The following is a 25,353-nucleotide window of genomic DNA, read 5'->3' as shown; positions in this document are numbered from 1 at the left end:
AGAAAATATGACTACCCATTCAATTACCTCGTCATTGCTACTGTAAACACTCAGCCTAAAAGCCAGGGGGCTCAGATGACGCTGATGATGGTGGAAGGGAAGCAGAGAGGAAGGACTCGAGCTACGAAAAGAGAAATGAGAAAAAGTCGCCAAAGCCCAGTATCTCCTGTCAGGAATTACCCTCTCCCTTCCTCTCCTTGCTAAGAAAAGGAAGAAAGAAGGAAAGAAGGAAGGAAGGAAGGAAGGAAGGAAGGAAGGAAGGAAGGAAGGAAGGAAGGAAGGAAGGAAGGAAGGAAGGAAGGAAGGAAGGAAGGAAGGGAAAGAGGAAAGGAAAGGAAAGGAAAGGAAAAAGAAGAGAAAAGAAAAGAAAAAGGAAAAAAAGACAAGACCGGAACAGAAAATAATACTATTTACTGCTGATTTTTCAAAGCAATAAGATGTTTGAGAATTTAAGTCAGTAGTAGAGCATTCACCTAGCATACACAAGACTCCACATTAAATCCCTAACATGACAAACAAAGAAACAAACAAATAAATAAATACTATACCTCACAATGGAATATTTTAAAGCTAAGTTTTAGGAGTCACTACATATAATTCCATTTACTTTAGGAAAAATTGAGTCCCCAAAATCCTAAGTGGCATGTCCTGTGGACTCCCTGGACAGCAACAGAATGAAGACTCCAGTCCAATTGTCTGACCCTCATTTCAGGACACTTCCCTGACCTGATAAGCACCGTGTGTCACTTGGTATCTAACGGCCAAATCCTCCTTAAACCTTTCCCTGGTACACCAGTCTCAGCCAGGAAAATGACAATACCTGCTTCAGTCATATTCATGGGCACATACCCCCCACCCCAATCACAAATGATCAATAACACTGCTTCAGCCTCGTTTAGAGTTTCCAAGCTGTAATGGACTAACCAAAACACCAGTAAGGGCTTCAGGCTGCCCTTCAATATTTTGCCTTGATGGAAATCAGTTTGAAATAGCATCCCTTTCCTTCACCCCTCAGACACACACTCCCAAGACTAAACAGCAATATTCCATAAAAAGACCAGATCTAGCCAGTGTTATTATCTGTCTGACATTTCGGTTATTCTTGTGAGTAAGTCAGAAAGTAACACGGTGTCTGGATTATTTGAGTACACACAGCAAGCCATAATTGGTCAAAAAATAATAAAAGGCCTTTTTCTGAGTGACAAAAATACTGTATTGCATGCTGGCGTGGCACCATGACAGCTTTCAGTAGACCGCAATGCTTTCTCCACTTACAAAAAGGCAGAAAAGAAACAGAATTTTAAAAGAGGAAAAATCCCATTTATGCAGTCAGTAACTACTAGTTTATATTTAAAGCTTTTGTGGGCTGACAGCAATCCACTAGTCTCTGCCCATGCAAATTCATCTTATACATCAATCTACAATTCCACCTCACGATACGGAGCAGACCGGTGGCAGAGGAAACAAGTCCGTGTCCTTCCTAAACCAAAGTCCAGATTTTGACGGTTTTTAGAGAGAGAGAAATTAGAGACTTCATTATTTATGAAGGAAAACCTTCAAATTTCATTAGAGCTTTCCAGGTTATAGAAGTCAAATCTAATGCAAATCCACTTTACTAATAAGATGATAAAAATCTAAAACCAAGCAATGCAAGTTAGACATCCGGGTCTCACCTAGACAGTCAGTCTCTTCCTCTCTGCCACCACCACACAGTCAGGAAGATGCTAAGTCATAAGGGGGAATAGTCTAGCTGTCATTTCCCAAGAAGCCAAAAGTCAGGCTGAGAAAAATATTTCAAAAGGCAGCTTAAAAAATCTCGTAAAAAAAAGAGCACACTCCCCTTCAGAGATAGAGCTGTTCAAACACACACAGAGAGATGTAAATGGAAGGGAAACCAAGTGTTTAATGCTCATAAAACTACTGGAGGTAGGGACAGTTAGGGACCACGGAGGAACTCACCCACTCGGAAGTTCGTGGCTGTCAGGGTGTCGGCTGCGTGGCCGTTCTCACTAATGAGAGTGGTGGTGTTCCCCTTCCGGCAGCTGTTCTGACAGTTGCCCTTGGTGCAGGTCACTTTACAGATGCTCGGAGTGAAGACCACCTTGATGCGACCAGTGTGGTTACTCACTAGGACCAGAGGCAGACAGAAAAAGGACAACAGACATATCAGCTTAGTAGCCATGAACTTGCCTTGGAAAAATTTTCAACCAAAAAAAAAAAAAAAAAAAAAAAAAAAAAAAAAAAAGGAAAGGAAAAAGAAAAAAGAAAAAGGAAAGAGAGGGAAAGAGAGCCCACAGCCCGACAGGTTTCAGGCAGAGGGAAGCCTGCTCTGCTCGCTGCTCTCTCTCTCTATCCAGTGGTGTCTCTGAAACAGGAGTAGGAAGCTTAACAAACAGAACTCCGGGATGCACTCCAAAACCACATTTGAAGTCGAGTCACTGGAGTGGGATTACTAACCACAATGCTGCACTTTATTCACGGGCAGACAAAGAGCAACATCCAGGGCAAGGCAGATTAGAGAGCCAACCCCGACCGACCGGCCAACCGACCGGCAGATGTAATGCAAAGGGGGCCGGCCCCGCACCTCGCAGTAAATGAGCTCCCGTGTCCTCAACGTGCATTCTTTCCCATTCCTCCGCTTATTAAGTCACTGTTTGCAGCCCGACCCCTGGAAATGTTTCAGGCATGCGGCATGTCTGAAAACATCTGTCTCAAATCTCCTGGCACTCTCGGCTGAAGTGATCACATCCTATGTATGACGCAGCTGTGGGAGCCCATTTCTTTCTCACACGTCAGGGGCATGGTTACTATATACGAGTTCCTAAAACCTATATGTTGTTTTCCTCTGCACGGGGCTTATCAAAGAGAAAGTTAGGGCCAGTCGTGGGCATAGCAGTTTGCCTCTGTTAAAATAGCCTGAGCTCTCACCATCTCAGTGCACAGGCCCCTGAAGAGGGAATACTGTCATTCACAAGGTACTTCCTTAAAAGCCCGGTGCTATCATCGGACAGGCCAGCTGAGGTAGCGCCGTATCATACACCTGGGCACTGAGCCAAAAAACCACGGTGGCTTTGAATCCTGGCTCAGTTCTCATGGGACTTTTTACATTCGCTTTCACCATTGCTCGAAAACATGAAAGAACTGAAACTGATATTTTCTACCCAGTCATAACTTTCAAAGTCTCCGTGTGGGACCAGCCAACAATATAGCTCACAGGCCAAACCTGACCGACCCACCGCTTGGTTTCTGTCAATAAAGTTTTATTGGAACACAGCCACACTCTGTTACCTACGGCTGCTTTTGATAACAGAGCGCAATTATACTGCGATAACGTGAGCTCAGCACATCTGCTCTCCACAGCTCCATCTCTCTCTGCGCTGTAGAAGACTATCACCCCATGTTGGCTTCTCTGCATGTGATATACCTTCATTCAAGTCCCTCTTGTATCCCAGCCCCAAAGCGTTAAGTAGGGATGTTGGCAGAAACCAATGACAGTGACAGTGACAATTTTAAGACTTCTGACAGTGTCTTTATCTTGCCAGTCTTCATGAAATGTCCAAAAGGAACCAGTGCCTAGTCAGCCTATCCAATCTCACCCCTCCCCCTCCTGACTTCTTTAGCCTCACAAGAATTGTATTTTCATAAAAATCATCCAGGATGCCTCTAGAGACTCAAAATAAATTAAAGTGTGGCTCAAACCTCAGCTTAGAAACCAAATTTTAACCAGAGAAGCCATTACAATTTCAAAATTGGAGTTGGGCCTCGGAGGCTTTTCTACACAGTCATCACTCATACACTGATAGGATTACAAGCACCAAATAGTCCTCCAGGCTTCGTCCGACCAAATCTCACGACAGGCATATCCTGTCAGAGGCACAGAGGCACAACTAGAATGTGGTCTTGAAGAAACTCATTAGTCCAAATGCAGGCCTCCCTGTCTCATAATCCAGTGCCTCTTCCACATGACAGCCCCTCAAAGGCTCCGAGCAAAGTGCCAGCTCATCACAAAGATGAAACTAAAGGAGTTTAAAGCCATCAGCTGGGTCGGCCTGCGTCGGCCTGTGTCGGCCTGCGTCGGCCTGCGTCGGCCTGCATCCTGTAATTTCCCAGAAGGGAAAAAAGAAGTCCCATGGTTCTTTTCAAATGGTTTTCCAAGGAAGTTTATCCTTCTCTAGAAGTTATGACACTAGAGCTCAAGATAGATCGTTTAAACCACATATATGAAGAAACTCACCTGTAATCTCAGAACTTGGGAAGCAGGCTGAAAGACGGTTGTAAGTTCAAGGCCAGCCTGTTTTACCCAATGAATACTAGGCTAACTACGACTACATAGCCAGACCCTATCTTAAGAAAAGAAAAAAGGAAAAGGAATTAAAGAAAGGAGGAAGAGAGGAAGAGAGGAAGGAATTAGTTTAATAAATAGATATTTTACTTGCAAACGGGGCTTCTAGCATCCTTCAAGTATAAGCAGCGGCTGTCAGAACTTACAGCAGAGGCTCATAGTCTAGGCAGTCATTATTTTAGAAGTGCAGGCCAAAGAGCACTATCAGAACCATTTGACTCTGCTGACATAGCCCAGATGCACCTGTTCCATGCTGTTTAGAGGGCTGGGAAGAGGGCTCAGTGCTTGCTGCTTTATCCTGAGGAGAGCTGTTTGGATCCAAGTTCCCCCGTGCTCAGCCCACAAACACCCCCGACTCTAGCCCAGGGCATCTGATGCCCCTTTCCCCTCACACACAGATACAGACATAAATAAGAGTTTTTAAAAGCAGCATACAAGTGGTGAGTGTGGCTGTGTTTCAGTAGAACTTTATTTAAAGAAACGGTTTGCGCCCTCAACTTTAAATACTTACATGAATATATCCAATTATCTGGGCATCTACCCTAGAAATTTAAAACCATGCAATGGAATACTGTCAGCAACTGAACAGAATTCTTCCCACTTTTTTAAACAGTAGCACAAACAAATCAGCTAGGGCTCAACATTGTCAGACCACGCTTACAAATATCTTGAGGACACTTTGTGTGCCTAAGTACAAGCCGACCTTGTGGAGTAGGATGTATACACGGACAGACAACACATCTTCTTTCTTCAGAAGAATGTAAACTTGTATTTCTTCTGGCTCATGGTACAATAATGAAATGAAAAACCCTGTACAAACTATTCTGTCCTCTTCAGCATTCACTTGTAGCACCAGCAATCGCTATACAAATGCCCCGTCCCTTAAATTATGCTTGCTTATATGAACTGAGACATCCAAAGAAAGCAATCAGTCAATCATGAGCCCTGCCTCACCTCAGAGCTTCAGTAGTCACTCCAGTGCTTATTTTTTGTTTTGGTTTGGTTTTGTTTTGTTTTTTGTTTTGGTTTGTTTTGGTTTGGTTTGGTTTGGTTGGTTTGGTTTTTTCAAGACAGGGTTTCTCTGTGTAGCCCTGGCTGTCCTGGAACTCACTCTGTAGACCAGGATGGCCTCTAACTCAGAAATCCTCCTGCCTCTGCCTCCAAGTGCTGGGATTAAAGACATGGACCACCACCGCCTGGAGGGCCTATTTTTTAAAAAAAAATTTATATTTCTCTGCACATAGATCTAGATCTAGATCTAGATAGATAGATAGATAGATAGATAGATAGATAGATAGATAGATAGATAGATAGATAGATATCTGGAATCATCTAGATTTTCAAAATGCAAAGACAGCGTCATATGACTTAATCCCGATTTTTCCAACACTAATATTGTCTGAGAAGCAGAAGATAACTGCCTTTTCATACTTCTGCTTATATTTTTACAAGCTTTCTGCTAAAATCTAATTCTAAAATAGACATCTGTATTCTTGGTGGGTCCTTTTGTCTTGTCTCAATACATTTAATTCTTCATCATGTTTGGTCTGAGGTTTCTACACCAAACTGTCCAAAATCAGTATCAGAAAAATAAAAAAGTTGATGCCAGTTATTCAGATTCCTATCGAGGTCTCAATAAGCACAGAGTTCTCTAAACCATGTCTACCTTCCTAAGGAAGGACTTTACATTTCAATACACAAAACTGTGGTTTACCATTGAGAGCTTCAGCTTCCTCTGATGTCACTAACCATGGCTGTGAACTGTCCTCCAAAAGCCACTAGGCTATATTGTCATGACTCAACTGTTATGGAGGGACTCTGGTGTCTTGTATATGGTTGCCAGCAAATGTGAAATAAAGTGACTCAGACCTCACAGGACCAGGACTCACAGGTTGCTGGAGGTCATTTCTGTCTAAGGTCCTGCTTCATAATCAGAGAATAAGGCTAACAGTCATTGAAGACTCTGGTGGAAAGCATCTCCTAGCTGATGAGAACTAATAAATCTGAGAAGCAAAAAGGGGAGCAGCTGGGAGTTAGCGGGGAGCTCCCTGGACAGCTTTTGCCCCTGTTCTCTCTGAGAGAAAACAAGTGCAATTTTAAAAGATCCCTGTAGGTAAATCAGCCCCAGAAATCTTAAGCAAGGACTTTAAAACCTTAAATTTTAGAAGCCTTGGCTGAAAGAGATTGCCTGGAGCCATGTAGCACCTCTGCTGGGCCTCGTAGTCAGTCAGTCAAAGACACTCAAGAGTCAACATCCTGTCTACAATTTCTGCCAGACCCTGCGTGAACTTATACCTCCGAGAAGAGGCACTGACGCCTGGCTCAGAGCAAACCACAGACATTCAGAGTGAACGGTAAGTGCCATGGAAGCAAAGCTGATATCCTCCCAAGATTTATATATACACTTTTAAAAAGTGTGGGAGGGGAACTTTCATTGGTGCTGCACAATTGTTACCCAAAGAGAAAATTCAAAACTATGGAAATTGTTTCTGACAAATGGACTTCAGCCTAGAAAAGAGTCCACTTGCCATCACTCAGTCATCAGACCAAGACCAGACCCAAACCAAGGCAGCCAGAGAAATAAATGTAACAAGTGTAAGCCTCACTTCAGGTATCACGAACAAATATGGCCCCCTTAGCAGTCACCCAGAAGGCTACCCCAGCGTGTCAGCACTCATCCAACTTAGACAGGAACCAGCGAGCACAGGCAACATCCATCAGAAGTAGCCTCTCAGATGAAACACCATCTCCCTGTCAGTAACTGAGGCCCATCCGAAGAGACACACAGGTTCAGTCAGCATAGTCAAAAGAGATACTGAGTCAACAGGTCATGCCTCCACTTTCAGACCACCACTTACCCCCAGGTCAAGGAGTCTTTGAAGAAGAACTAACTATTAAGAGTATCCAATGCTGTTTAGTCCAACAGGGCTTTACCATTCAGCTCCAGATTCAACTCCTTCTAGACTATTAAAAGAATATTCTATGTTCATCGAACAAATGGAAAGGAACAATTAACACAAAATCCATCACCTCATGGGGTAACGCCCAGGGACTGGAAAATCTTCCGAGAAGGAATATCCTATGAGATTTCTACTCTGAGTTTGTGCAGGTCCTCCTGGCCACACAGGTGACTAAACTCCAATGACTGTTGACCTTTCTCTCTCTTCCCAGTTCTCCCTTAATAGTCACTGGAGGGAAGAGCATGGTGGTTATGTTTTTCTCTGGAGTGCACACACATAAATAAAAATTCCCTTCTATTTATAGACAGCTATGAAAATTGCCTTGTGGAAGAACAGAGAGAAAAGTAGAAAATTATATTCAGCAAATAATAAATTCCTGTATCTGGCCTGAAGACGCTGCTTATCAAAAGCAGCAATGAGCAGTCTGAGGAGTGGCTCAGCAGACAGAGTGCTGTCTAAGGAAACACAGGTGCTGGGAACCCACATTCTGAAGAGAAAAGACTGTGAGGAGGATATGCACTTCAATCTTGTCATTTCAAAGCTGGAGGGATGGAGACAGCTTCATCTCTTTGGCTCACTGGCTAGCCAGCCTAACCAAATGGCTGAGCTCTTGGCTCCAATGAGAAATCCTATCTCAAAAAATGAGTTTGATGGTTCCTGATGGTGACCTCTGTCCTCGGCAAGTGCACACTCTCTCTCTCTCTCTCTCTCTCTCTCTCTCTCTCTCTCTCTCTCTCACACACACACACACACACACACACACACACACACACACACGCAGGTACACCTGCTAACACATGAGCATTTGTGCATACACATACACACACACACACACACACACACACACACACACACACATGCAGGTACACACCTGCTCACACATGAGCATTTGGGCAGGCATACACACACACACACACACACACACACACACAATGCAGGAGTCAAATGCTATGGTGTTTTTAAAACATAGATGTAAATGAACTCCTCTGAATGCCTATCTGAGTTGTACAGCCTCTAGCAACCCCATGCTCTCATTATGACCTCACTTACCTAACTCTTGCTGGGAAAAGAGAATCTAAGGACACAGACTCATTAGGTGACCTCTGGCTAAGTGTCACTGCCTTTCTCCACACAAAGAATGTTAGCCCACCCAAGGTCAATCCCTCCACTGGGCACCAGATGCTGTTCGCTCTGGCCTTCTCAGAGGTTCCACACCCACAGACTTTCATCCTCATTAGAAAGCAATCATGCTGTATTGTTCTCACATAATTCTATTCTATTCTACTCCACTCTATCCAGACAGTGTTCCACTTCTCTAACCTCCTTAATACAGAACTACCAGGTCCAAAGGGTGCCCCATTCTTCCCCAACGGCAGGGCCTCTGACTTAGTCCAATACTGAGTGTAGGTCCAGCTCAACCTGGAATACAGGATCTCTGGCAATTAGATAAAAAACAGTATTGCTCAGAACCCTGTGAAACTGGTGCCATTGGCCAAAAAGAGTCAATCCTCTTAACTCTGGCAAAGGGGACAAAAGGCTCCCGGGGTGGCTATCAGCTAGTCAAAGCCCATGCTGCTTCCAGGCGCCCTCAGTATCACAGGCTCCTGTTCTAAGTCCTAGCCCTTCCCCCAAGCGCCTCAACCAGGGCTATTCTCCCTGAACTCAGTCTCTGTCTCTTACTGGTTCTTACCCCTGGCCCTGCTCTGTTCCCTGTCTCTCTGGCCCCCTCTCTGCCTGCACTACTCCCTGCTCTCCAGGCCTGGCAGTGCCCAGTGTGCTTGCCATGTTCAGTCTGCTTTTTCTCTCTGATCTCTTAACCACATCATCTCGTGGTCATATTATCAATTTTTTACTGTGCCCCCTCACATACAAAAGCCATCTCCTGACTCTCTTACCATTTCGTCTTCAGTTTGCTGAGACCAACCAGGCTATTCGGTCAACACTTCATTATACCTGCCTTTAGGGAGGTTGCAAGTGGACTCCACATTGTCAAATCCAACAACAAATCCTCTGGTATCTCTTGTTCCTATGTCTACCACATACGACACAGTATAGCACACACACACACACACACACACACACACACAAAACAAGTCAACCACATGGTTCCTAGCCAAACAAACATATCCAGAACGAAGCTCTCTTCAATATTCCTAATCTTGTTCTTTTTATTTCTGACATCTGACAGCAAGACAGCAGCAAATGCTGTTTGTTAGTTGTTATTCGGGAAGCATAAGCGTCTTCTTGGGTCCCTGGTAAGATCTTGCTGCAGTGCTCCATCACTTCATCTAAACTGTTTCAACTGTTTCCTATCTGGACACTGCTTTCCTACCTCCTCCCACAGCTCACCCTCCTAACAGCATCCAGTTCACCCTTTCATAAGAACAGTCATAGCCCGGCTCTCCTCTGTTCCATCACGTCTCCTTCAATCAAGGTATAAGCCAAAGGCCTTTCAAAAACCCATGGAGCCAAGACCACAACTCTGTCCACTCTCTGCTCTGGTTTCCTCACCATTCCTCGACACTTACCCTAAGAGACAAAAACACTTTGGTTCCAAGCTCAGAGAGACAGCCTAGCCCAAAGAACATCCACAAAGATGCAAAGCTTCACCCCTGACTTCCATGTATTTCAGGTCTAGTTTCCTAACTCATGCATTCAGTCTGTGTTTTACTTTGAATCAAGAATTAAGGGTGACGGCTCAGCTGCTAAAGTACTTGTGGGGCAAGAAGAATAAGGACTTGTGTTCAGATTCTCAGAACCAAGGTAAAATCTGGGTAAGTATTTTAGCCCACCTGCAATCCCAGTATTCCCAGTACTTGTGAGGGGTAGACAAGGAATCCTCAAGGCAAAGTGATGGAGAAGCCAGAATCTACAAGCTCCAGATGCAAGGAGAGACCCTGCCTCAAAAACTAAAGCTTGCAATCAAGGAAAACCCTCAAAACCAACCTCAGATCTTCACATACTTGCACTTCATCAACATACACATGCCCACATACATACAAATATACATACATACCACAACTAAACACAAACAACAATAAAAAATTGACAACTCTAGTTTTCCCTAGACTAATCATTATTCCTGCTTCACACGCCTCTCCTGCTGTGATGGACCCTTTTAAAGAGTGCAGTTTTTAAACACTTCAACAATATTTTTAAGAATGGTATACATTTAAAGAGACTACATCTTGAGAGTTTGATATTCCTTTGATCTTACATTGTCCTTCTTGAATTTTTACCATCTTTAATATCATTTTTTTCTTTATAAATAGAAGAAAAAAATCCTATTTTTGCCCCTTGAATAAAATCCAGTATTTCTGAAGATACAATATATTTTATAGTCAGAAGACTTTTACCCAACAAATAGTTTACTCACCCAGCAGGAGCTGGCCCAGTGTTTCAAGAAAGAAAACACAGTCTGTCATAAACCAAACTAGCAAAACACACTAATGACTTTTTGACATTTTCATTCTCTGAGCTTTTTTTGTCAAATAGTTTTCTTTGACCCTATAGACCCTGAAGAGAACCAATGACACAAACATACTTCTTCAGTTTAGGGACAAGGAACACCCAGCAAGGTTCAGGAGAAATTCTAGACTGTAGTTCAGGGGCAGACATGACTGCACTTGCCCCCACTAACTAGAAACAGAGACAGGATGTACACCTTGCTCCTATGTTCCCGTGGCCACAAGTGGACCTATGATGTTCATTCTGACATTTCCTCCAGAACTTGTCTTTCCAGAATACATCTGGAAGACCCCCACCCCCAATTCTGAATGCTTCCCAGGACATGCCTGTGTGTCCCATCCACAATAGACAATGGGATATGTATAGCTGTGATCCAAGAATTAAAGAAAAATATCTTTGAAAGAAGACAGGTCCTGATTCTGTTAAAAGAAGGAGGAGGAAGAGGAGGAGGAAGAGGAAGAAGGAGAGAATGAGGAGAAAGAAGAAGGAGGAGGCAGAGAAGGAGGGAGAAGAGAGAAGAGAAAGGGAGAATGAGAAGAAGAAGAAGAAGAAGAAGAAGAAGAAGAAGAAGAAGAAGAAGAAGAAGAAGAAGAAGAAGAAGAAGAAGAAGAAGAAGAAGAAGAAGAAGAAGAAGAAGAAGAAGAAGGAGAAGAAGAAGAAGAAGAAGGAGAAGAAGGAGGAGAAGGAGGAGAAGGAGGAGAAGAAGGAGAAGAAGAAGAAGAAGAAGGAGAAGGAGAAGGAGAAGGAGAAGGAGAAGGAGAAGGAAGGAGGAGGAGGAGGAGAAGAAGAAGAAGAAGAAGAAGAAGAAGAAGAAGAAGAAGAAGAAGAAGAAGAAGAAGAAGAAGAAGAAGAAGAAGAAGAAGAAGAAGAAGAAGAAGAAAAGGCTTTCACTGGACCCATTTCTCAAGCTGAATGGAGGAAGCAGCTGGTAATCATAATCTAAAATATTCAGGGAGAGTTAGTAGTGTACCCATGGATGTGTTTTTGTTTTGTTTTATTTTGATTCGATTTGCTTGTTTGCTTGCTTGCTTGCTTTTTGAGGGGCAGGCAGGTAATAAGAGGCATTCTGGTTCTGGATGTTACTTTATTAGCTTGTCTCCCAAACATTGATGTTATTTTTTCATATGTGAAGGATCTCTATCTCCCTAAAGGATTACAGGCAAGTAGCTGAAGCACATGCTTCAGACACCAGGGCATGGCCTTGGGTACAGAGGATGCAGAACGGGAGCTCACAAAAATGACACTATCACTGTCAAGAAGAACAAGGCAGAGATATCAGCACTCACCTGCCTATCCCCACACCATCTGGCCTGGAAAATAGTGCTTGGATATGTCTTGTGTGACTCAGATTTTCTGTCCATTAATTTTGGAATGGAATTAGGTTTTATTTATCTCCACATTTGTTGTTTTTCAAAAAGCAAGAGAGTGGAGACATTTGCCATTGCCCTGTCACTCACCATTCCCAGAAATAGCGTCGGCTTGCTTGTATGTGGAGGAGAAAGGCTGACTAAACAGGCAGGCGGCTAGGGGGTCATGCATTTACCAAGCAACAAATTCCAAGACTTGCCCACAAGCCTCAGGGGAGGCTCTTCCCTTCACAGATCTTAGCTCATCTCCAGTGTTCACTCTGATAAATAAGATTCTATACCACCTACATAGTTCTTGTTACAAATAGTTCTGACAGAAATCAAACTCCTTTAAAGTAAATTAAGACCTTTCCTGTTTAGACACAACGGGCCCTTGTCTTCGGCCACACACGCATGGACAGCCAGGGATTAGCCAGGCCATAGTGCCTCAGAGTCTTCATTACCACACTTCCTTCCTTCACATGCAGATTCATCCTCTATAAAACTTTCCCTGACAGCGATTCTTTGGATGCCCTTTCCCTTCCCAGCTTTTATCAGCCTAAGTCCAGATGAATGGCAGAGACCCCTATCTTCTTGATTTTGTTTCCATCTGTCTGCCTCAGTCAAAACATTAAAAAGAAAAGTGTGCCCTCTCATTCTCTTAGCTGTCTCCCATCTATAACTGATGCTGCACAAGTTATGTGTCTATCCTTGGAGATGAGAGAGAGTACAGAGGGACAGAGGTGGGTGTTCAAAGGAAGCGCAGTGAGCAAAGTGACAGGAACTGAGGCTTCGGAGCTCACAGGAAGACAAGGAAGGAAGGACAGAGGGATGGATGACTCTCACCCAGTGACTCATGGTCCAAGCCATACAACTTTGAAGGAGTTGAATAGTCTGAAGCTTCTGTTACCTTCATAACTTGACTTGAAAATAGTCTATAATACCAAAGACAGATAAATGAACAGGATAAAATCAACTAGAACACTTTAGAAATATAAATTATGCATGAGAAGAAAAGAATGTCAAAAAGTCCTAGCAGAAGGGCTCGGGAGACGGCTCCATCAATAAAGTGCTTGCCTGGGAAGCATGAGGTACTGAGTGTATCCCCCAGCACCCACACAAAAATTAAAGCCGGGTATGACAGCACACACATGCAGTCCTACCACTGTGAAGGTGAAAACAGCAGCCTAAGCTACTTGGTGAGCTTCAGGCCAATACAGATCCCCATCTTTAACAAAGAAAAGAAACTATGTAGACCAACTCTACTGGTTGGCTACTGATATCCTCCCTCAGTTTTTCCCTACACATACACACACACACATACACACACACACACACACACACACAGAGAGAGAGAGAGAGAGAGAGAGAGAGAGAGAGAGAGAGAGAAAGAGAGACTGACAGACATACAGACAGACAAATGGAGCAAAGGAGAGAAAGAAGGCCACACCCCCTAAGCCCTCGATAGGCATCTAAGCCCCTGGTATTACCAGGCCAACAAGAGTTGCCTTAATGCACCCCCAATGGCCTCTAATTGTTTCTTATAAACAAACAAAAAGAAACAAAGGGAACAAAACCAACATTGTAAATTGAATGCATTTTGCTTTAAAAAGCTCTATAAAAGTTGACTATCAACACTTCTGCAATTGCGATTACCAAAACAGCTCTTGCTAGGTGGCCCAAACTTAAAGGAAAATATGCCAAAGTAATGGGTGGTGTAGAAAATTCGGATTTTTTTCAGTCTCACAATTGATTTTGTACTACAGCACCAGGGAGTCCAAGCTTGCAGAACACTGCGCATGTCACTCACTTCATTTTGTTTCCACACACACTCTCTCTGGTTCACCTGTAAGTGATTCCGTCCATGGCCCCAACTACTCTCTCAAGGGATTACTGCCAAAGTCAATAGGTCACATCATTAGGAAAACTTTCCCTGTTTCAAAATCATAGTATTTTGTCTCCAGTATCATGTGATAAATAAAATTTTAAGAATGATTCATTGCCAATATAAATAAATAAATTAATGTTACATAATTACAAATTGTTTTTCAGGGTGTGAGCTGATTCCTTTAAGGTTACTCATTTTCAACTTGCTTTTTTTTGTTGGTGTGTGTGTGTGTGTGTGTGTGTTGTTTTGTTTTGTTTTGCCTCATCAAGATAGACCCTCCTTTGATGAGTGCTGTAGTGACTTTAAGATACATCAAAAACCGACTCCATACTTCTTTCTTCAAGAGGTGAAATACAAATGGAATAGATGAAAGGGATTGTGGATCAGGAAAAGATTCTCTGATGTTTGAATTACTTCTGTGAAACTGAACAGGGCTTAATAGTAACTCCATAGTCAGGTACGTAAGATAAAATTCCCACGGCTCACAAAATTCACAAATTCTGAAAATGTAATTGAACTTTGGCTACCCAGTCACCTAAAACTAACTTGCACAAAGTAGTAAAATAGTACTTTTTAGAATTACTGATCTCCTTTGACCTTTTTAGCTCATATTTGTGGTTCCTGTTAGACTTCTATGAATAACATTTTAGGCAGTCAAGATAATGTACTAATACCATTAGTCTCATACTGACTCGAGCTGGGGACACATCACATATTAAACAGTGGTCTTATCATAGATTATAATGGAGCTAACAGGCTGCTTAGTGACATCATTAAGATCTGATGCAATACTCTCCTCAGATGTGTGGTAACAACGGCATGCACACATTTCCTTTGCTGCCACTGGCAGACAAGTGAAATCACACCATTATGAGGCCTGCAACAGTAATGGTGCCTGCAGCCAAGCCCAAAGATCTGAGTTTGATTCCTGGGACCCACCTGGTATAAAAGAAGCTGACTTCCAAAGTTGCTTTCTAATCACTTCACACATACAACAGCTTGAGCACACCCAGACACATAAATGTGCGCATATACACGTACGCGTGCATACACACACACACACACACACACACATGTGCGTGTGCACATGCGAATAAATAAATATATCAATTAAGGAAAGTTAAAAACCATACAATTATATATAATACTTATACTTGATAATGATAAGAAACTACTATGTTAGTGCTTTATATGTGTTTATTATTCTATAGATTTTATTATTTTCAGAATGTATTATTGTAAAGCTAAGTTTCCTGAAAACAGCATGCCACGTCCCACCAGGAGTAATCTCATACAGTTTGTTTTGACTGAACTCTTGTTTTCACTAAGAGGTCATGTAGAAGCTTACAGAATGAAAGAAAATCTTTGCCAGCTATTCTTGAAGCAAGGACCTGATACCTAGAATTAAAAAAAAAAAAAACAAAAAAAAAACTTGCAAATCAACAGATGAGCTAACAAAATAGATAATCTTCAAAAAATGAAAGACAAACATCTAATGTGTGTTCTTAAGGAGTTCAACATCCCTAACCATCAGGAAAATTCAAACTAGGCTACCTTGATACACCCACATCCTCCTAGGAAGAATGGCTGTCATCAAGAAATTGGACAACGAGCCGGGCGGTGGTGGCGCACGCCTGTAATCCCAGCACTCTGGGAGGCGGAGGAAGGCGGATTTCTGAATCCGAGGCCAGCCTGGTCTACAGAGTGAGCTCCAGGACAGCCAGGGCTACACAGAGAAACCCTATCTTGAAAAACCAAATCAAAAAAAAAAAATTGGACAACGAATGGCGAGGCTGTGTGACAGAGGCCTGGCTCGCTGCTAGTGTGAGAGCAAATTAATATAGGATTATGGAACTCAGTAAGGGGAGGTTCCCAAAAATTAAAAATAGAATTGCCATATATACTGAGCCATATCATTCCTGGGCATATCCCCAAGCAACTCCATTTCCTATCACAGAGACACGGCACAGCCCTGTCCCTTACTGCTCTAGTCACAATAGCAAGGAACTTGGAGCCAGCCTAGACGTCCATCAGCAGATGAATGGATAATGACAATGTGCTACCTAAATGCAGTAACATTTTATTCAGCCACAAAACAACTATGAAATCTTCAGAAAAATAGGCAGATCTGGAAAGCATTATATTGAATGTAGTAACCCAAACTCAGAAATGCAAAACTCATAGTTTTTTCCTCATATAAAGGTCCTAGTGTATAGCACTAGGTGCGCGCGTGTGTGTGTGTGTGTGTGTGTGTGTGTGTGTGTGTGTGTGTGTAGCCTAAAAACTAGAAAGGAGACAAAGAGGAGATAAAAGAGGTTTTAAAGAAGGTAGGGTAAGCAAGGAGATACATATATCATGAAGGCAGAGAGGACAGCTGAGAGAGAGGTTAGAAGGTGGGTTATTGAGGTCAAGGGGAAGGGGAGAATCTAACAAAACATTTCATTTGAAAATGGCATAATGATATCTAATACTTTCTTTGCAAGATTTAAAAATGAAATTAAATTAGCTAGGTGTGGTGGTGCAAGGTAGGCAGATCTCTGAGTTCCAGGCTAGTCTGGTCTATAGAATGAGTTCTAGGATAGCCAGGGCTACACAGAATAACCCTGCTTTTATTTTTATTATTATAATTATTATTAATAATTATAAATAGAAAGTGATTGTAACCAATGAAAACCATATGGCACGAAGGTTTGTAAATGTGTTCTGCGATGAATGCCCAGCATTGAGCTGACCTGGAGCTGTGTCTCTTTAAGTGTTGCCCACTGTTAGGCAGTTCAGACATACAGCACCAAATCAACGCATGCACAGACCTTAGTCCAGCCTTTAAGACACAGAAGGTGCCAAACCAATGGGGGAGAGTCTCTCGTTTTTCTAGTTATACAATCTTTAAAGACCAAAAATACGACTTATCATAACTTCTGTAGGGTTTCTTTTTCCAGATATACTCAGGTGTGGCTTGGAAACTGGGACCCCTGACAAGGAACATGAATCAATTTTTCCACTACACGTCTTTGAAATAATCCTTGAGCCAGAGTTAACTACTGTGGCATTTCTATGTACACGACATGGCAAGGCATGCCTGATGGATATTTACACAAATACCACAGTGTGGTTGCCAGAAAGCCCAGACCAATAAAGATGAATAAATAGTCATGATGGTGTTGCAGGAAGACTTCCTGAGAAGGTTCCCCAAGCCAAACTCACTGGACCAACCTCAACTAGACATTCTCCATCCGGAGTGAGCAAGAATCCTCACGCCCAAACTGAAACCGTTTCTGTAAGGAAATCCATATGGGACCATCCAGGGGTGCCTAAGGCCACACAGACATCGCTAGTTAAAACCAGTCGGTCATCTAACAAAGCAAAAGGAAAAGGGAAAGGTGTGGGAAAAGAGACTCTAGGGAGGAGAGAGAGGTGATGGGAGTGAGGCGGAGACAAGAGAGGCTGGGAAATGACAGTGCACTGTGTGTGTGTGTGTGTGTGTGTGTGTGTGTGTGTGTGTGTGTGTGTAACTGTCAAAAAATCCTAATTTAATCATGAAAAATAATCCAGATGGGCACTCAAATCCATAAACCAGGCCGTGCTGATCTCAGGCCCAACAAGACAATCCTCTGAGTTTTCCAAGGATCTTGGATCACCTACCCTTCAGATCTCCCTGTCTGGCCAGCCATCCCACGCCTTCCTAGGAGGGAGGGGTATGGACAGGAGAAAGAGCTATAAAGGGCATGAAGTAAAGAAGCAGGGCAGCTAGGCGTTCCCTCCCTAGAAGACGATCACGTTGGGACACCCAACTGTCCTGACGCGCAGCTGTTAGGGAGCAGGATAGAACTAGAATCTGCAGTAGCTGGGGTCGTTCTGCTTACAGTGAAGAGAGTTCACATCACCTGAGGTGAGAGGGTGTGATACTAAAGCTGCATGGAACGATAAGGACTGTGAGCATCTCAAGGGAATGCGCACGCCCAGCCCCACGAGCCGGACCTCACAGGCACCAGGGCTTAGTTCTGTGAGCATCTCTTACTGAAAGTGAGACGGCGTAATTCATGTGGGTGCCCATCACACAGTGCTCCACCCCAGGCCTTTGGAACAACTTTGACCTGTGTTCTTGCACCCGGTTCCCCTGTAGCTACTCCTGCTTCCCTTGGTTAGTTTACTTCCCACTCAGCTATTCTCCAATACAAATCCCTTAAGAGGCCTTCGGTTGAATCTGGTTCAGTCAGCATCAGTCTTTCCTGGGAAGGCTCTGACAGACAGTTGGCCAGCCCCACATTGGTTTCCCTTGAGTCAAATGCCTATGTTTTCCAGTTCACTGTGCCCAGAAGGTGGGGCAATCCATATGATCTCTTCCTACCTCCATGCATCCCGTCCAACTGCAACCAGATTGTGTGCCTGACTGAGACAGACAACTGATTTGTCTAGATTGTTCCCAACAGTCTTTCTTCTGTCCTACAGGTATGGTGATCCAAAGAGACACGCACAGAGACAGACAAAGACAGAGAACAGAAGCAGAGACACACACAGAGAGAGCTAATTCCAAAGAGGTCCAGTCTCCAGGAAGGAGGAGGGAACATGTGAGGTCTCTTAAAGCCGTCAGTCAGAGCCACACTCACACTGCCCACTTCACTGATCGTGCCCAAATGGAGGAGAGATGTGCAGAAAAGGCATTCAGCCCAATAAAGAGGTGGCAAGAGAGGAGAGGAAAGAAAGAATTATACATAAATCATGTCATCTACCCTTATTAGTCATGCTGGGAGAGATAAAATGGGAGGGGAGTGAAGTAGGTCAGAGACTCATTCTTCACAGACTAAGCTCCCTGCCATTCCTCTCCATCAAAACAAACCAAAGCCCACCTCAGGGGTTCTTTTTCCTTACAGATCTAGTGAATTAAGGGGGTGGAAAGTCAACATTTAAGCCAGGATTTAGACCAGTCCCCCTTTTTTTTCCTCTCTAACTGAACCACAAGGAATAATATTTTTTAATTGATAAATAAAGGAAAAAATGAAAATATTTTGTTTGGGAGGAGGGTTATTCTCTAAAGTAAAATAGGCTCCCTGTGCAGGCTACTCCTTGGAATGCAATCTCAACGTGTGGGAGGAAGCGCTCTGGTGTCTGCTGGATTCCCATTACGCTGCCGCAATCCTTGGATGCACCTGTAACCATTAGCTTGGTTGTTAAAACAGCATCCCAGCTGTTGGGTTGGTGTGTTTCTAGACTCATTAGGAGAGAGCCCAGAATCCCACACAAGATGCCTGGAGGCTAGTGCACACATCCCGACAAGATTCTCTCACCAGCTCCAGAGAGCCTGCTTTCTATCTAACAAAGCTTTCCAAATCCCTTTACAGGCTTTGAAAAATTATACATAATAACAATGTTTTTCACAAAAGCAATCCTACTTAGAATGTTTCGTTATAGAATCAGGGAGAGGGCTGTGGCTCAGTGGATAAACGGGTTTGCCTCCTGCAAGCATGAGGACCTGAGTTGGAATCCCCAGAACCCACATACAAGCTGGCATAAAGGTAAAGCATCCAACCCCAGAGCTTCCAGAGAAGCTGGCATCAGACAGCCAAGGCAGAAGCAGGGACTGGCACCAACATATGCACAGTGACACATGAACACCTGCAGTCACACATGCAATGCGCATGGATGTGTGTGCCTGTGTGTGCTCACGCATGTGCGTATATGCACATGAATGAGTGTGAACACACACACACAGACACACACACACACACTGAAAAAAACTTGAAAAACAAAACTTGTAAAGTGCTACAAGAAGTTTTTAATGACTGGATAGTGTTTGTATAAATAACCTAAGAAACTAAAAAGTATTTCAAAAATACAGACACATTTGCTTAATATGTATCCATCTCTCTGTGTTCACAGACACACACACACACACACACACTCACACACACACACACACACACACTGTGATAAATAATTTGTCCATCACAGGAATTAACTCAACACAACCAGGTAGCAATTGTCTATTAGAAAAAAAAAAAAACCAAATAGGATAGAAGTCAAATCCCAGGAATATCATAATTCCAATACAAAATAATTTAGAGATAGATATAGCTGGACATGGTTGGATAGGCCTGTAATCTCAGCCCAGAGGAGGCAGAGATAGGAGGATCCTGAGTTTGAGGGTAGCCTGTGCTATACAACAAGAAACCATAGTTAAAAAACCCAAGGGCTAGGGGTGCCACTCCATGGGAAAAGCATTGAATTCAAGCCCATGTATCGGCCCCCTGTGAAAAGAACATGATATAAAACCATGCAAGATGCTGGGGGAATGGGTCCCTCAGTAAAGGCATGCAGCATGGAAGCCTGAGTCCTTCAGTCCAAAGGCCAGGCACAGTAGCATGCATGCCTCTGCAAGCCCAGCACTGAGGACTGTAGAGACGGGCAGTTCCCAGAGCTCACCGGCCAGGCAACCTAGCTTAAGTGTTGAACTCCAGGTTCAGTGAGAGACTCTCTCAAAACATAAAATGAAGAACAACTGAAGAAGGCACCTAGCATCCATCTCTGACCTCCACACACATGTACATATGTACCCGTATGCACGTGTGCATGGCCAAAAACATGTGCAACACACACACACACACACACACACACACACGCACACGCACGCACGCACGCACGCATGCACACACACCAGTGAGAGATGCTTATCCGAATCGGAAAGTGGGGACATCCTTACAGCCAGGCAGTCATCCACAACCTTAGAGAGATCCTTCCTCAAGGAAAAACTCCTGAGAAGACAAGCTTGCCCCTTGATTCCCATGAGAAGTGTCTCCTGAGCCGGATCACGAGTCTTATCTGTTCTGAACCAAAACTGGCTTCAACTCTATCAGGTGCTGCTGCTTCTTTTCCCCTTCAGAAGGAGAGCCAAGTAAAGTCTTTGGATTCTAGCAAAGAAATCCCAAGCCATAAGAGTCACCATCTGTGCCGGTTTGAATAGTTATGGTCGCCATAAACTCATGTGGTTGGTGCATGTTTGGCTGATTGGAATAGGTGTGGCCTTACTGAAGGAAGTGTGTCACCGTGGCGGCAGGCTTTGATGCCTCATGTATGCTCACGTCTTGCTAGCGAAGTACAGAGCCCTTCTGCTACCTACAGATCAAGATGTAGAAATTTGAGCTCCTTCTCCATCTCCATGTCTGCCTGGACGCTGCCCTGTGATAACAGAGCAGCCATCTGAACTGTAAGCCAGCCCCGTTGATAAGGATTCTTTGGTAAGAGTTGCCATGGTTATGGTGTTTCTTCACAGCAACAAAAACAAAACTAAGACAACATATCTTCCCCTTTTCTCTTAAATACAGGTTTTCTCTTCCCAAAATGATGCTATTCTATTTCCCCATGGCAAACTATAAATTCATTTGTGTTATTTTTCCCCTAAGGAGAATATTTTAAAATCACAGCTTAACTCCAGAATATTCTGGAGCCATACTGAGTATTGATTTTTTTTTCAGTACCTTAAAATTAGCCTGAACATCCAGAAATAGCTTTGAATGTGAGCATTATTATGAAAGTTTGGGCCTTTGGAACGAAAAGTTGTCTCTGGCACTGGAGACTGTCTGTGGAGGAATTTAAACTACATAATCCTTCCCTCTGGAAGGCTTTGCTCCATCACTGTTTATGCACTGTTGGATAAGCTTCTTGGAAATGTTGACAATCCATCCATGCCTACCCTTTCCCGGCTATCTTTAACTGCGTGTAGCTGATTGGGAGACAGAGAACATTCCTGTTCACAGACCTTCCTGAACAGAGATGCGATCAACCCCCTTTTGCAGAAGTCTGACACTCCCTCTGCCTCACCATCAAGTGTAAGATGGCACAACCAAATACAAAGTAACGCCCCATCCTCTCTCAAACCTAGATTTCTGAGATTGATTTGACCAAACCTTCTTCACTTACACATGCGTCAGTCTATACACATAAACACGCTTCACTGTCTATGCCATTAAAACAAAGCTCTGCGAGGCATCATGGAGGGGACGGTGATTTTTCTGTACCCACCTTTTGCCCTGGCACCTGCGTGGCATTACAGGGGTAGGGGGTTGCAGTATTGTGTACAGGTGGGCAAGCAGCTTTGGGAACCTGATTTTGCAAGGTAAAAGTACGAAGATCTCCCCATTATTCCTTCTTTAAAGCAGTCTGTTGTCATATTTCAGTCCTGAGTGCTTATTCATCTGTGGCTGCTGTGGGTAGAGGATTTTCATCAGCTTCTTGGAGAGCTGGCTGGCCCAAATTCCATTGCCATGTAGTGCCCAGTGAATCAGTTGGAGTCAAACACAAAGACATACCTACTTCCACATTCACTGATGACGGTCTCCATTTAGGGAAGATTTCCGCTGCATTCCCCCATCCATGTTCACACTTGGTTCATCTGGAAATATGTCCTAAAAGACCCTTGTCCCATCTGTCAGTAGCTGTTCATCTCTGTGCAGCGTAATTTCCAGGGCGCTAGGTCTCCCCTACTGCTGCTTTTCTTTCTCTGTCTCTTCTGAATTAAGGGCACAATGTTTCTCAGGGGCAACCTCCTCCTTACCAACATTCCAGCACGCTGACAGGCTCTACTCTGCAACCTGCCACGTATACAAGAATCAGACTACAATTCTTCCCATCTAAATCAGCTATCCCAGTGTCTACCGCCTGGGTACCTCCGGAGCTTCTTCCCTCCCGTGGAGAGGACAGTCAGGCCAAGGTGGATGCTTCCGTACTGGAAGGTGCCTTCTATCTCATCACTGACTCTCTGAGCTATACCATGGACACACCCACCTCTTGAGCACTCTGTGACTAGTCATAGGCATTAGGGCCTCCACTCAATGTCCTCGCCCACCTTGCCTGGCATCAGCAGACTAATCTGTGCTAAATGCTGCCTCTCTCCCAATGGTCAGATTTGGGCTGTCTCCTCTAAGTGTCTGTAAAAACATTTTCTCTCTTGTCTCCATCTCCTTCTCTCTCTCTCTCTCTCTCTCTCTCTCTCTCTCTCTCTCTCTCTCTCTCTCTCTCTCTCTCTCTTATGTGTAGGTCTATAAAAGAACTTATGTGTTCTTTCCCTTCCCAAACTCAACAGCCAAGAAGACTCAGACATCCCTGGTTGCCTCTTTGTTATACCAATCAATCTACAACCATTGGAAGTCTTCACTCCAGATACATGGACTTGTCTTCTCTAGAGGAGAAGCCATCACTACTTGTCAGCACACCCTGACATGCTTTCATATTCTGTCACATTTCCAGACATGTCTGAACACAAGCCTGATATAGCCAGACACTCATTCAACCACCATGCCACCCAAAGTGTAAAGAAGATGTCTCACATGCCCAAAAAGTCCAAGTCTCAAGTCCTGGGCTACACAGTGTGGTCACACCACAGGGAAAATGTAAGAGCTAAGAAAAAAATGCTGTGAGAACATACATGCTATAAGAACATACATGCTGTGAGAACACACATGCTGTGAGAACATACATGCTATGAGAACATGCTGTAAGAACATACATGCTATAAGAACATACATGCTGTGAGAACACACATGTGAGAACATAAATGCTATAAGAACATGCTGTAAGAACATATATGCTATAAGAACATACATGTTGTGAGAACACACATGCTGTGAGAACATATATACTATGAGAACATGCATGCTGTAAGAACATAAATGCTGGGAGAATATACATGCTATGAGAACATGCTGTAAGTAGACACATGCTGTGAGAACATGCATGTTGTGAGAATATACATGCTGTGAGAACATGCATGCTGTGAGAACATGCATGCTGTAAGAACATACATGCTGGGAGAATATACATGCTATGAGAACATGCTGTAAGTAGACACATGCTGTGAGAACATGCATGTTGTGAGAACATGCATGCTGTGAGAACATGCATGCTATAAGAACATATGCTGTGAGAACATATGGTGTGAGAATGTTCGTGCCATGTGAACATACATGCTATAAGAACATATATGTTGTGAGAACATACATACTGTGAGAACATACATGCTGTGAGAACATATATGCTGTGAGAACATACTATGCTTTCTCTGCCAGCAAGGCTCAGGAGGCCCAGGAAGCTAGTCTACCTATGAGGGAAAGAGAGAATTTCAGGGAGTCCACCTCTGGCTGTTGGGTGGGGGCTAAACAAAGATTTACTAGGGAAGGTCAACACAGATCACAGACTCCAGGGAAAGACAACTCCTGAGGTGCCAGTTTCTGCCAAAAGTAGCTTGATGGACGACTGGTGTCGCCTCTGAGACTGCTTGTTTAAGTAAAAAGCATTGTATTTAACATTTTTAAAGTGGGCCTTTTTTCCAGGTTAGCAGTACTGTGTGTTTGTGGTACGCCTGCCTTTCCTTCCTTCCCACTCTCCTCAGTGCATCAGAATATAAATCCTCAGTCCTCTTAAGAGTCTGAGTTATCTGTGTTTATAGACCTTTGGGAAGTTAATCTATAAAACATGACATATGCCTCTTCTGGAATTTAAGACGTCTGCTTCCCTGAATATAACAAAATAAACTTTTAGAAGCTGATATTGAAATACAAGCAGCCCACTTAAAAAGCTGAGCCCCTGACCGTGGGAAAACAACTGGAATTAGCAATGAGAACCTAGTCCAATGTCAGGACTAGGGAGATGGCTCAGTCAGCAAAGTGCTTGACTCACAAGCAAAAAGACCTGAGTTCAGGTCCTCTGGGCCAATGTAGAAGCCAGGAATGGCAGTACAGGTCTGTAGCCATGACACTGGGTCAGGGGATGGGGGGCAGAGACAGGAGGAACCCTGAATTGCAGCAGGCAGCCAACCTAGGCAAGTTAGCAAGCCTCAGTCTTAAAAACTAAGGTGTAGAGTAATACAAAAGAACATTTGACATTTTGACATCAATCTTTGGCTGGTGTGTGTGTGTGTGTGTGTGTGTGTGTGTGTGTGTGTGTGTGTGCGCGCGCGCGGGCGTGCATGTATGTTCTATTATTTCAAGTTTTCTCTCCAAGTTAAAAATACTACTGAACCAAGGACCTACAGAGATGGCTCAGCAGTTAAGAGCACTGACTGCCTTTCCAGAAGCCCTGACTTCAATTTCCAGCACACAAATTAGGGGCTCACAACCATCTATAATGTGATCTGATGCCTTCTTCCAGCATGCAGCTGTACCTGCAAATCAAGCTCTCATATTCATAAAATAAATAAATAAAGCCTTAAAACAATACTACTAAACCAAGTATAGGGGAGACTGGTTTGCATCCTGCATTCTCTTTAACACATCACCAAGACAGGCGCTGGATAAAGACCATCCGTCATTCTCACCTTCCCAAAGACTCCAGACCAGTGGAGTTCTATCTGCTCCTTGG

The 25,353-nt window shown here is 43.6% G+C and overlaps 1 protein-coding gene across 7 annotated transcripts in view; it reads right to left on the bottom strand.

Moving 5' to 3' along the window:
- The window catches only part of Ltbp1 (latent transforming growth factor beta binding protein 1), a 397,974-nt gene that overhangs the window by 213,731 nt on the left and 158,890 nt on the right, over window positions 1-25,353 (bottom strand). For 3 of the 7 annotated variants that reach the window (XM_052186373.1, XM_052186374.1, XM_052186375.1), the window contains exon 5: window positions 1,960-2,127. The exons of 1 other annotated variant lie outside the window; for it this stretch is intronic. In XM_052186373.1, the coding sequence (XP_052042333.1) occupies window positions 1,960-2,127 (168 nt within the window). Of the gene's footprint in view, window positions 1-1,959; window positions 2,198-2,457; window positions 2,477-25,353 lie in introns of those variants that run through there. 3 more of the 7 variants (XM_052186377.1, XM_052186378.1, XM_052186379.1) reach the window with 2 other exon arrangements.

The sequence above is a fragment of the Apodemus sylvaticus genome, chromosome 6 (assembly GCF_947179515.1).
Source record: "Apodemus sylvaticus chromosome 6, mApoSyl1.1, whole genome shotgun sequence".
Classification (NCBI taxonomy): Eukaryota; Metazoa; Chordata; class Mammalia; order Rodentia; family Muridae; genus Apodemus; species Apodemus sylvaticus.
This window is presented reverse-complemented; position numbering and strand designations above follow the sequence as displayed.